Source organism: Carcharhinus amblyrhynchos, unplaced genomic scaffold (genome assembly GCF_965287045.1).
Source record: "Carcharhinus amblyrhynchos unplaced genomic scaffold, sCarAmb.v2.hapA chromosome_571, whole genome shotgun sequence".
Taxonomy (NCBI): domain Eukaryota; kingdom Metazoa; phylum Chordata; class Chondrichthyes; order Carcharhiniformes; family Carcharhinidae; genus Carcharhinus; species Carcharhinus amblyrhynchos.
The window spans coordinates 84599-98636 of NW_027650311.1; the positions used below are offsets into that span (position 1 = coordinate 84599).

At 51.9% G+C, this 14038-nt stretch overlaps 1 protein-coding gene across 1 annotated transcript in view; it reads left to right on the forward strand.

The window, feature by feature from the left end:
• The window catches only part of LOC145339619 (myotonin-protein kinase-like), a gene marked incomplete at its 3' end in the record, with an annotated part of 32446 nt that overhangs the window by 4840 nt on the left and 13568 nt on the right, over positions 1-14038 (forward strand). The window contains exons 2-6 of the mRNA XM_080184119.1: positions 4081-4172; positions 8058-8141; positions 9502-9597; positions 11022-11170; positions 11884-11977. Of these exons, the coding sequence (XP_080040245.1) occupies positions 4081-4172; positions 8058-8141; positions 9502-9597; positions 11022-11170; positions 11884-11977 (515 nt within the window). The remainder of the gene's footprint in view (positions 1-4080; positions 4173-8057; positions 8142-9501; positions 9598-11021; positions 11171-11883; positions 11978-14038) is intronic.

The window sequence follows — 14038 nt, forward strand, 5'->3', positions numbered from 1 at the left end:
TCGACTCCCTCTCACCGCCACTCCATCCACAAACCTGGATCACCTCCGTGTTCAGCACCCATCCGCGTAAGCCCACATATATCCCCTGCTAACTCCCCCTGACACTATGGACCATAAGATAGTGGAGCAGAGTTAGGCCACTCGGCCCATCGGGTATGTTGCTATGTTTCTCAATCCCATTCTCCCATCTTTTTCCCACAATCTTATAGACACGTATAAGATAATGAAGGGGATGGATAGGGTAGAGGTAGAGAGACTCTTCCCGCTTAGAAAGGACAGCAGGACTAGAGGGCACAGCCTCAAGATAAGGGGCAGTTTAGATCGGAGTTGAGGAGGAACTTCTTCACTCAAAGGGTGGTGAATCTCTGGAATTCTCTGCCCGTTGAAGTGGTGGAGGCTGCCTCGCTAAATATATTTAAGTCACGGGTAGATAGGTTTCTGATAGACAGGGGAATTAAGGGGAGAAAGTGGGAAAGTGGAACTGAGCCACGACAGATCAGCCATGATCTTATTGAATGGCGGGGCAGGCTCGAAGGGCTAGATGGCCTACTCCTGCTCCTATTTCTTATGTTCTTATCTTTGACCCCCTTACCAATCAAGAACCGATCTATCTCTGTCTTCAAGACACTCAATGACCCTACCTCCTCTGTGGCAATGAATTCCACAGATTCCCCACTCTCTGGCTGAAGAAATTCCTCTTCATAGGATCCTTACAGTACAGAAAGAGGCCATTCGGCCCATCGAGCCTGCACCGACCACCATCCCACCCAGCCCCTACCCCCATATATTTTACCCACTAATCCCTCTAACCTACGCTTCTCAGGACACTAAGGGGCAATTTTTAGCACGGCCAATCCACCTAACCCGCACATTTTCGGACTGTGGGAGGAAACCGGAGCACCCGGAGGAAACCCACGCAGACACGGGGAGAATGTGCAAACTCCACCCGAGCCGGGAATTGAACCCAGGTCCCTGGAGCTGTGAAGCAGCAGTGCTAACCACTGTGCTACCGTGCCACCCCTGTTTTCCCTTTTCTCTGAGGCTGTGCCCCGGATCCCAGTCTCTCCGACTCCTGGAAACATCTTCTCCACATCCACTCTGTCCAAGTATTTCCATATTCTTTAAGATTTGAGATCCCTGCCCCTTCTAAACTTCTAAACTCCATTGAGTACAGATGGCAGAGTGTTATCGCTGGACTATTAAACCAGAAACTCAGCTAACGTTCTGGGAACTCGGGTTCGAATCCCGCCACAGCAGATGGTGGAATTTGAATTCAATTTTTAAAAAATCCGGAATTAAGAATTTACTGATGACCCATTGTCGGAAAAACCCATCTGGTTCCCGTTAGGGAAGGAAATCTGCCGTCCTTACCCCAGTCTGGCCTACATGTGACTCCAGAGCCACAGCAATGGGGGTGCCTCTTAATTATCCTTGGGCAACCAGGAATGGGCAATAAATGCTGGCCCAGCCAAGGGGGGGGCTAGAGTGAGCCAGATAAGGTTGATGCTAGTTTTATGGTCACCTTGGGGACAGCACGGTGGCACAGTGGTTAGCACTGCTGCCTCACAGTGCCAGGGACCCGGGTTCGATTCCCGGCTTGGGTCACTGTCTGTGTGGGGTTTGCACATTCTTCCCGTATCTGCGTGGGTTTCCTCCGGGGGTCTGGTTTCCTCCGAAAGATGCGCTTGTGTAGGGCGCATTGGCCATGCTAAATTCTCCCTCAGTGTACCCAAACAGTGCGGCAACTAGAGGATTTTCACCGTAGCTTCATTGCGGTGTTAATGTAAGCCTCCTTGTGACTAATAAATCAACTTTGGGCACAGGTTATAATTGGACATGAGTTTTATTTGTTCATGTGTGAATGGGGGTCGCTGGCTGGCCTGCATTTATTGCCCATTCCTTGAACTAAGTGTTGGGGGTCTTAGCAGGGTCTTTGGGTGAGGTAATGGGGATCGGGCCAGGGTGGGGTTGTTGTTGTTGCAGGCTGGATGGGCCAAATGGCCTCCTCCTGTACTGTAGGGATTCGAGATATGATTCTATGCGAAATCCTCCCTCAGTGTAACCCGAACAGGCACCAGAGTGTGGGCGACTAGGGGATTTTCACGGTAACTTCATTGCGGTGTTAATGTAAGCCTATTTGTAATAAATAAACTTTATAGCCCACAAATAAATAGTTTCTTTTTTACAAAAAGCACCGCAATTGTGCGCACAGTAAGATCCCACAGAACGAGCAGATCATCTGTCGATCGCGGGGTACAATATCGTCCTGGGGGTCCCGGGTGGAGTTCCCCTCCCTTACCCCCCCCAGGCTCATCTTCAGAGCTGTGCCCACATGGGTTGGAACCTGGCACCTCTGGCAGTGCAGCACTCCCTCAGGACTGTTCCGGGGCAGTTTCAGGTTCGCTTTCATCTGGACTGGACCTCCAATCCGGAACTTTCCCTCGCGCAGAGGTGAGTGAGACCAGCCCGAGAGGGGGGCTGGGGGAGGGGGTCCACGGGACAGGCGAGTGGGGAAACGGGCCCGATGGAAGGCCTGGTTTGCCGAAACGGGCCTGAACTCGGCGGGCAAAGCGCCCCGAGTCGGTCGGCCGAGGGTCCCCTCCCTCGACCTTCCCTCGAGCCTCATGGGAACCGGGCCCCCGCTGACCGAGGACAGAGAGGCGAGCGCCGGAGCGGGACGGAGAATTGAACTGACCGGCGGGGGGGGTAGCCCGGGTTCACGTGGACGGACTGAACGGAGGCATCCGGCAAAGAGACTCGGCACAGCTGATCCGGGCAGAGAGCGCCGGTGGGCTATTCAACTGTGTGTGGCATCACAGTCGAGTCCAAACTGGTCCTGGCTGACAGAACCGTTCCCCCCATTCGCTCTATCACAGTGAAAACCCTTTGTAATTTTGAATTCTATTATTAACCCCTGCCGATCCCAGCTAGTTTAACCGGAAGTGGCTCTTTTCCAGCCCCGATCTTCACGGGTGACGGCTCAGGAGGTCTCGACAGGCTGCGAGGGGACAGAGAGCCGGTGACCTTATCTCTTTACAATCGATGGACTGAGTACAGGAGTGTTTGCCTCCCCCAAAACACCCGCTCCCTATGCTGGGATTTGTGGGATCTTGCTGTGCGTGTGTCAGCTGCCTCATTGCCAGTGTTACAATAATGGCTTCACTTTTTACGAATACCCGATTACCCGCAGGCTGCTTTGGTTCGTCCCCGAAAGGATTTGTTTATTTTTCCTCCCTGCTGCCCTCCATCCCTTCCCTCCATCCCTCCATCCCTTCCCTCCATCCCTCCATCCCTTCCCTCCATCCCTCCATCCCTTCCCTCCATCCCTTCCCTCCATCCCTCCATCCCTTCCCTCCATCCCTCCATCCCTTCCCCCCTGTCCATTTCCCCCCTCCTTCGTTCCCTCCCCCCTCGCCCCTCCCTCTGTCTGTTCCCTCCCTCCCTTCTTTCTTTCCCTCCCCCATGTCCCTTATCTCCCTCCCTCCTCCTGTCTGTTCCATCCCTCCCTCGTTCCCTCACTCTCTCCCTCTCACCCTTCCATCCCTCCTTCCATCCTATCCTCTCCCCTTCTCTCCCTCCCTCTGTCCCTTCCTGCCATCCCTCCCTCACTGCCTATGTCGCCCCCCCGTCCCTTCCATCTCCCTCCCTCTGTCTGTTCCCTCCCTCTGTCCCTCTTCTCCCTCCCTACCCTCCCTTCCTTCCCTCGCTCCCTCTGTCCCTCCCTCTGTTCATTGCCTCCCTCCCTCCCTCCCTCCCATCTTCCGTTCCCTCCCTCCCTCCCTTACTCCACCTTCCCTCCCTCCCTCTGTCCCTCCCCCTCCCTTTGTCCCTTCTCTCCCTCCCTCTCTCCCACCCTCCGTCCCTCTGTCCCAAGCCTCCTTCCCTCCCTCCTCCCCTCTGCCCCTTCCCTCCCTCCCTCTGTCCTTCCTTACCTCCCTCCTCCCTCCCTTTGTCCCTTCCCTCCCTCCCTCCCTCCCTGCGGAGCAGTGTTACCCCGCAGTGGGAGTGCTGCCTTGCCGGAGGGAGGCTGTCCAGCTCAGGGAGGGGTGCTCACGGCCTGTTCTTTCTCTGTGTCCCCAGCCCATCCAGTGGTAGTGAAGGTGAAGGCCATGCAGCTGAACAGGGCTGACTTTGAGGTGTTGAAAGTCATTGGCAGAGGGGCGTTCAGTGAGGTAGGTGACAAGCTTTGTATTTAATATAACAGAGCGTCACGCTGGGCCAGTGAGGCCGGACACCTGCTCTCTGAATGTCAGACGGATTAGCGATCGGCTCCCAGAGGATCTTCCCACAGCTGAGAGCACACACAGAGACTCCCTTTTTTCCAAACTTGGGAAGTCAGAATCATGGAACAGACACGACAAAACTGTAGATCATAGAAACCCTTCGGCCCATCGAGTCTGCACTGACCACAATCCCACCCAGCCCTACCCCCATATATTATACCCACTAATCCCTCTAACCTACGCTTCTCAGGGACACTAAGGGGCAATTTCTTAGCATGACCAATCAACCTAACCCGCACATCTTTGGACTGTGGGAGGAAACTGGAGCACCCAGAGGAAACCCACGCAGACACGGGGAGAATGTGCAAACTCCACACACAGACAGTGACCCGAGCCGGGAATCGAACCCAGGACCCTGGAGCTGTGAAGCAGCAGTGCTAACCTACTGTGCCACCCTTTCCCAATCCTTTCCCAGATCACCATCCTTTCCCGATATATCCCAGCTTGGTGTGGCTCCTGCTCCGACCACAGATAGAGGTGGAGAGATAGAACTCCCCCCGCAAGACTCCCCCCCAAACCACGCACACACCTATCCCCAAGGCTGTGCCCAAGACTGCAAGAGACTACAAAAGTCGTGGGTGTAGCCCAATCCATCACACAAACCAGCCTCCCATCCATTGACTCTGTCTACACTTCCCGCTGCCTCGGGAAAAGCAGCCGGCATAATTAAGGACCTCACACACCCCGGACATTCTCTCTCCCATCGGGAAAAGGATACAAAAGTCTGAGGTCACATCCCAACCGACTCAAGAACAGCTTCTTCCCTGCTGCTGTCAGACTTTTGAATGGACCTACCTCGCATTGAGTTGATCTTTCTCTACACCCTAGCTATGACTGTAACGCTACATTCTGCACCCTCTCCTTTCCTTCTCTATGAACGGTATGCTTTGTCTGTATAGCGTGCAAGAAACAATACTTTTCACTGTATGTTAATACATGTGACAATAATAAATCAACTCACAGTCTCTGTCAGGGGTGGGGCAGGTGGTGGTTGGAGATGGGGGTGCCAGGTTTGCCACATGTTTCTATCGCTGTTGAAGTGGGCAGCACAGTGGCACAGTGGTTAGCGCTGCTGCCTCACAGTGCTAGGGACCCCGGTTCGATTCCCGGCTTGGGTCGCTGTCTGTGCAGAGTCTGCACATTGTCCCCGTGTCTGCGTGGGTTTCCTCCGGGTGCTCCGGTTTCCTCCCACAGTCCGAAAGATGTACTGGTTGGGGTGCATTGACCCAAACACGCACCGGAGTCTGGCGACTAGGGGAATTTCACAGTAACTTCATTGTAGTGTTAATGTTTTGATTTGATTTATTATTGTCACATGTATTGGGATTCAGTGAAAAGTATTGTTTTCTTGCGCGCCATGCGGACAAAGCATACCATTCATAGAGTACATAGGCGACAAGGAAAGGAGAAGGTGCAGTATATATGTGTTAAGTTTGTTTGTGTCATAAGTAGGCTTACATTAACACCGCAATGAAGTTACTGTGACAATCCCTTTGTCACCACACTACTGTTCGGGTACACCGAGGGAGAATTTAGCACAGCCAGTGCACCCTAACCAGCACGTCTTTCGGACTGTGGGAGGAAACCGGAGCACCCGGAGGAAACCCATGCAGACACGGGGAGAATGTGCAGCCTCCACACAGACAGTGACCCGAGCCGGGAATCGAACCCAGGCCCCTGGCACCGTGAGGCAGCAGTGCTCACCCACTGTGCCACTGTGTCACAGTTATAGCTGGAGTATAGAGAAAGATCAGCTTAATGCGAGGTAGGTCCATTCAAAAGTCTGACAGCAGCAGGGAAGAAGCTGTCCTTGAGTCGGTCGGTAAGTGACCTCAGACTTTTGTATCTTTTTCCCGACGGAAGAAGGTGGAAGAGAGAATGTCCGGGTAAGAATGTCTGTGACGTGAATGAATAAATAATAAAAGCTCAGGTTCAGCTTGTTCTGGCCAATGAAACCCAAAGAATTGTCTTCCCGGAAGCTTTCCCTTCTCTTCGGAGGATCTTGAGCTCGGGATTCCCAGGTGTTGGTGGACTTTTGTCCTTTTATAAAGAGATTTTGATGGCGCCCTGGGAACATTCCCTCCATCGTCCTGGGGAGCTGACACTCAGTCCAAGACCCTTCCCCTCCATCTCACCCCATCAGCTAATCCTTCCATTCCTGCATCCCTCCTGTACCGATTCAACATCTCTGCTCTTCACCTCATCTATCTGGGGTGGCGAGGTGGTTAGCACCGCTGCCTCACAGCGCCAGAGACCCGGGTTCGATTCCCGGCTCGGGTCACTGTCTGTGTGGAGTCTGCACATTCTCCCCGTGTCTGCGTGGGTTTCCTCCGGGTGCTCCGGTTTCCTCCCACAGTCCAAAAATGTGTAGGTTAGGTGGATTGACGAAGCTAAATTGCCCCTGGGTGTCCAAATGACTAGTTGGATTGGCCGTGCTAAATTCTTCCTCAGTGTACCTGAACAGGTGCCAGAGTGTGGTGACTAGGAGCTTTTCCCAGTAACTTCATTGCAGTGTTAATGTAAGCCGACTTGTGACTAATAAATAAACAAACTTTAAGAATGTGCAGGTTAGGTGGATTGGCCATACTAGATTTCTCCTTGGTGTCGGGGGATTAGCAGGGTAAATTTCTGAGGTTACAGGAATGGGGCCTGGGTGGGATTGCTTTCGGTGCAGACTCGATGGGCCGAATGGCCTCCTTCTGCACTGTAGGGATTCTATGATCTGCCTGACCCGTAGGATATGAAACTTAGCGAGAGGAAATGACCCAACCGACCCATTCACCCGCACACTCACAATGGACTCCTTCCCCTTTCCCTCGAACCCCCTTTCCTCCAAACCTTCTCCCTCGCCCCCTCATCTGCCATCCCACCTGCCTCACTCCCATATCCAACCCCCCTCCCTCCGTTCCTCCACCCCCTCCTCCACTTATAGAGTCAGAGGGATAGAAAGCATGGAAACAGGCCCTTCGGCCCAACTCATCGGTGCTGTTCACGTTTCCGAAACTGAAGTGGTCCCATTTGCCTGTGTTTGGCCCATATCCCTCCAAACCTTTCCCACCCGTGTACCTGTCCAAATGTCTTTTAAGTGTTGTCATTGTACCCCCCTCTACCACCTCATCCAGCAGCTCACTCCATGCTCGCAACACCCTCCGTTTGGAAAAGTTCCCCTCTCACCTTAAACCGTCGGTGATGGTGGAGGCGAACTCGCTGGGGTCTTTTAAGAGACTTCTGGATGAGTACATGGGATTTAACGGGATTGAGAGTTATAGACAGGCCTAGTAGGTAGGGATATGATCGGCGCAACTTGTAGGCCGAGGGGCCTGTTTGTGCTGTAGTGTTCTATGTTCTATGCCCTCTGGTTTTGGACTCCCCCCCCCTACTCTGGGGAAAAGACCTTGCCTATTCGCCTTACCTGTGCCTCTCATGATTTTATAGACCTCTATAAGGTCACCCCTCATCCTCCTGCGCTCCAGGGAAAAAAATCTCTCCAGCCTCTCCTCACAATTCAGATCTTCCAGTCCCGGTGAGATCCTTGTAGGCTATTTTGCGTTGGCTCCTCTGGAATCTTCAACCCCTGGACTCTTGGTGAGATATTCCGGGTTCCGTGCCAAGGATGTTCACCGAGTTTTCCGCCTGATCTGCGGCCTGGATGCCTCAATCGGGGAGGGGGATTGGGACCACGCATCTCGGTGCCGGAAGGGGGAGGAGGGAGGTAAACGGGAATGACTTCCCGCGGACGGAGAGTTGTAAAGCGACCTGCGTTGCCTTTTCCAGATCGCGGTGGTGAGACTGAGACACACGGACCGTGTGTTCGCCATGAAGAGGATGAACAAGCGGGACTTGTTGATCCGAGAGGAGGTAAGAGGTTTCGGGGACCCCCCCCGCCCGTTGCGGGGGACCTCAGTCAGGCCAGGAAGGTACCCACTAGAGGGCAGGAGTAGGCCATTCAGCCCCTCGAGCCCCGCTCTTCCATTCGATAAGATCGTGGCTTGTCGGAACTCTGCTTCCCCGCTGAACATTAACACTGCGATGAAGTTACTGGGAAAACCCCCTAATCGCCACACTCTGGCGCCTGTTCGGGTACATTGAGGGAGAATTTAGCACGGCCAATCCAACTAATCATTTGGACACCAAGGGGCAATTTAGCATTGTCAATCCACCCAACCTACACATTTTTGGACTGCGGGAGGAAACTGTACTGGGCTTTGTAAAGTTCTCCATTTCCTCATGAGGACTTTGAAAGGCTTTACTGAATGAACTGTTCATTAATAAGACATAACATATAGGGCAGGACCTGAAGCATGGCTTGTCCTAAAACCGTAGGGTCCCTCCCGAGGTCAACAGACCTTCCTAAGGATGGCACGGTGGCACAGTGGGTAGCACTGCTGCCCCACGGCGCCAGAGACCCGGGTTCAGTTCCAGCCTCGGCTCACTGTCTGATCACTCATTGTGAGCGGTGAAGTCTCGATGGGCTGAGTGGCCTCCTTCTGCACTGTAGGGATTCTTTGCCACAGCGGGTTGTGGAGGCCAAGGTCATTGAGTGTCTATAAGACAGAGACAGACAGGTTCTTGATTAATAAGGGGGTCAGGGATTATGGGGAAAAGGCAGGAGAATGAGGATGAGAAAAATATCAGCCATGATTGAATGGTGGAGGAGATGGACAGAATGGCCTAATTCTGCTCTTGTATCAGAGAATCATAGAATCCGTACAGTACAGAAAGAGGCCATTCGGCCCATCGAGTCTGCACCCACCACAATCCCACCCAGGTCCTACCCCGTATCCCTACACATTTACCCACTAATCCCTCTAACCTACGCATCTCAGGACACTAAGGGGCAATTTTAGCCAATCAACCTAACCCGCACATCTTCGGACTGTGGGAGGAAACCGGAGCACCCGGAGGAAACCCACGCAGACACGGGGAGAATGTGCAGTCTCCGCACAGGCAGCGAGCCGGGAATCGAACCCAGGTCCCTGGAGCTGTGAAGCAGCAGTGCTAACCCACTGTGCCACCCCCATATATCTTATGATCTTATGCTGCCAACCACCCACACGGGACCAATGATTTGGGCTGGAATTGGGCCCACACCCATGGTGTAAGCCACCGGTGTCCCCGCCCACCCCCCCACTGCTGCCGTCCAGGCCGTGAGGCTCCTCCCGTATTTTTGTGTTGAACCTTTGACCGAGGAATGATTTGTCGCCAATTATTTCGCCAGGCTGCCCGTTTCCGTGAGGAGAGGGAGGTTCTCGTGAACTGCACCAGCCCCTGGATCACCAAACTTCACTTTGCCTTTCAGGGTGAGAGTCACCTGGTAAGATTGTTCAGGCGCCTTAACAGCAGCTGATAAAGAGTGGTGGATTTCAGGGAAAGAATCTCCCCCCTGTACTATCAAACCCAAACCACCCACACCAATCCCCTCGCCAGTCCTTCCTAACTGAGTCCCTCTCGTCCCAGTTTCTGTATGTCTGGGTCACCTGTCCTGGTCCCCCCCCCCACCCCATGCCGACTCTATAGTTAAGAAAGCCCCACCAACGCCTCTACTTTCTCAGAAGACTAAGGAAATTTGGCATGTCCGCTACAACTCTCACCAACTTTTACAGATGCTCCATAGAAAGCATTCTTTCTGGTTGGATCACAGCTTGGTCTGGGCTCCTGCTCTGCCCAAGACTGCAAGGAACTACAAAAGGTCATGAATGTAGCCCAATCCATCACACAAACCAGCCTCCCATCCATTGACTCTGTCTACACTTCCTGCTGCCTCGGCAAAGCAGCCAGGACCCCGGACATTCTCTCTTCCACCTTCTTCCTTTGGGAAAAAGATACAAAAATCTGAGGTCACGTACCAACCGACTCAAGAACAGCTTCTTCCCTGCTGCTGTCAGACTTTTGAATGGACCTACCTCACATTAAGTTGATCTTTCTCTACACCCTAGCTATGACTGTAACACTACATTCTGCACTCTCTCCTTTCCTTCTCCCCTATGTACTCTATGAAGTTAAAGGTTAAAATTTATTTATTAGTCACAAATAAGGCTTACATTAACACTGCAATGAAGTTACTGTGAAATTCCCCTAGTCGCCACACTCCGGTGCCTGTTTGGATCAATGCACCCTAACCAGCACGTCTGTCAGAGTGTGGGAGGAAACCGGAACACCCGGAGGAAACCCACGCAGACACAGAGAGAATGTGCAGACTCCACATGAGCAGTGACCCAAGCCGGGAATTGAACGCGGGTCCCTGGCGCTGTGAGGCAGCCGTGCCAACCACTATGCCGAATGGTATCCTTTGTCTGTATAGCATGCAAGAAACAATACTTCTCGCTGAATCCCACTACTTGTGACTATAATAAATCAAATTAAATCAAACCAAATCAATCAAATCAAATCAATCAGATCAATCAAATCAAATCAATCAAATCAAACCAAATCAATCCGATCAATCAAATCAAATCAATCAGATCAATCAAATCAAATCAATCAAATCAAACCAAATCAATCCAATCAATCAAATCAAATCAATCAGATCAATCAAATCAAATCAAACCAAATCAATCAAATCAAATCAATCCAATCAAATCAAACCAAATCAATGAAATCAAATCAAACAAATCAATTAGATCAATCAAATCAAATCAAATCAATTAAATCAAATCAAATCAATCAAATCAAAGAAAATCGAATTGAATCAGTGAATATGTTTGAAGGATTATTTTTAACATCTCTCCTCTTTCTCAGTACCTCATTATGGATTACTACGCTGGAGGAGATTTCCTGACCTTGATGAGTAGGTTTGGGGATCGTTTTCCAGAAGATATGGCCCAGTTCTACCTTGCGGAACTGGCATTGGCGATCAGCTCTATCCATGAACTTGGCTTCATCCACAGGTCAGTACCGCCTGCCCCTCATCACGCTCCCTTTTAACAATAATTCTCCCACAGGATGTGGGTGTCGCTGGCTGGGCCAGCATTTATTACCCATCCCTAATATTCCATGAACCTAGTGTCTCACTGGGCCATTTGAGTCTTGGAATCATAGAATCCCTACAATGCAGAAGGAGCCCATTCGGCCCATCGAGTCAGCATGGATCATAATAACCACCCAGGCCCAATTCCCGTAACCCCACATATTCACCCTGCTAGTCCCCCTGACACAAAGGGGCAATTTAGCATGGCCAGTCCACCTACCCCACACACCTTTGCACATCTTTGAATGGCTCTGTGGCACAGTGGTTAGCGCTGCTGCCTCACAGCGCCAGGGATCTGGGTTCAATTCCGGCCTTGGGTCACTGTCTGTGCGGAGTTTGCACATTCTCCCCATATCTGCGTGGGTTTCCTCCCACAGTCCCAAGACGTGCTGGTTAGGGTGCATTGGCCGTGCTAAATTCTCCCTCAGTGTTACCCGAACAGGAGTGTGGCGACTGGGGGATTTTCACAGTAACTTCATTGCAGTGTTAATACTTGCAACACTAGCAAAATAAACTTTTTAAAACTTCATGGACTGGGATTCTGTTCGAGGCAACACCTTCAAGGCCCCATAATAAAAGAGAATGGATCTAAAGCTCTGGTTGCCATGTGAACTGTATTTTGGTTCTCTTTAGGGATGTGAAACCTGATAATATCCTCCTGGATGTGACTGGCCACGTCAAGTTGGCCGACTTTGGTTCCTGCCTCCGGTTGGGTGTCGAGGGCCACGTGAGTACCAGCTGGCGCGTTTGACAGAGCGACCGAGTAGGCCCAACTAGGCCAAAGGCTTGAGGCCCAGGAAGGACAAAGTGTCACTGCGGGATGTCCCAAATCCCTCCCCTCCAGTTATCAGCCCTGGCCCTGACCAGTGGCAGGTTTTGTCAGGGGAATCCCGGTTCCAATCCCACTCCAGGGCCGAGCTCAAGAATGACGCACCCAGTGCGGAACTGAGGGAGTGCTGCATCGCCTGAGGCGCCAACTTTCAAATGCTACCACCAGCAGCCTGCTCGGGTGGTTGCGAAAGACCCCACGGCACGGCTTTGAGGAATCATAGAATCCCTACAGTGCAGAAAGAGGCCCTTCGGCCCATCGAGTCTGCGCCGACCACAATCCCACCCAGGCCCCACCCCCCCATATCCCTACATAATTATCCACTAATCCCTCTAACCTACACATCCCCAGACACTAAGGGGCAATTTAGCATAGCTAATCAATCTAACCCGCACATCTTTGGACTGTGGGAGGAAACCGGAGTACCCGGAGGAAACCCACGCAGACACGAGGAGAATGCGCAAACTCCACCCAGACAGTGACCCGAGCCGGGAATCGAACCCAGGTCCCTGGAGCTGTGAAGCAGCAGTGCTAACCCACTGTGCCACCGTGCCGCCCCACGCAAAGGAATTGTGCCCACCAGAGGCCGAGTGATCTGATCTCTAGGCAATCAATCCAGACACTCAGTTAATGTCCTGGGGGGACCCGGGTTCGAATCCCGCCACGGCAGATGATGGAATTTGAATTCAATAAAAAATATCTGGAATTAGGAGCCTTTCATAGAATCCCTACATTTCGTAGAAACTTATAAAATTCCGCCCCACCTCAGTTTTAAAACTACCGCCTCTCAACCCATACCTCTTGCTCTAGATTCCCTGTTCTAGACCATCTTCCCTTCAAGAAAAAAGTGATAAAAGTCGGAGGACACGTACCAACCAACTCAAGAACAGCTTGAACCTGGGTCCCTGAAAACCACTCTGCCACCCAATTACACTATCAATTCCTTTTAGAATTTCAGATACCTCGATCAGATCCCCCCTAATTCTTCTAAACTCCAGCGAGTATAAGCCCAACCTGTTTACAAGGCAGGAGGCCCTACCAAGCGACGCACCAAGGGCGCCCCCTTCTGTCCCGGATGACCCCGCTCCGTGACGAGGGTGGTCAACCCTTGATGGACGAATTGTCATCATGTGACTTTCCCGTCGCCAACCGCTTCTCCCCCCCCCCAACTCTCCCCCACCCCCAGTCCCAGCCATTGGCTGCTTGACCTGTCCATCATGTTGAGGCACCGCCCTCCCACAGCGGGCAAACGAGCAGTCATCTGATTGGATGATGGTCCGCTAGGACAACTTGTTCGCTGCCGTTCTCTGACACGAAAACGGCTGAAGGAGCGTCCGTAGAGAAGGAGGTAAAACTTGATGGACAGACGCACCATAGAAAGTATTCTTTCTGGTTGTATCACAGCTTGGTCTGGGCTCCTGCTCTGCCCAAGACCGCAAGGAACTACAAAGGGTCATGAACGTAGCCCAATCCATCACTCAAACCAGCCTCCCATCCATTGACTCTGTCTACACTTCCCGCTGCCTCGGGAAAAGCAGCCAGCATAATCAAGGACCCCCCGCACCCCGGACATTCTCTCTTCCACCTTCTTCCGTCAGGAAAAAGATACAGAAGTCTGAGATCACGTACCAACCAACTCAAGAACAGCTTCTTCCCTGCTGCTGTTAAACTTTTGAATGGACCTACCTCACACTAAGTTGATCTTTCTCTACACTCTACCTATGGCTGAAACACTACATTCTGCACTCTCCCCTTTCTTTCTCTATGAATGGTATGCTTTGTCTCTTTAATGCGCAAGAAACACTTTTCACTGTGTACTAATACATGTGATAATACTAATGCTTAGGTGCCGGACTGTGGCGACTCGGGCAATTTCATTGCACTGTTAATGTAAGCCTTACTTGTGACTAATAAGTAAACTTTAAACTTTAAGTTAGCAGATTTTCTCGGGGTGCTTTT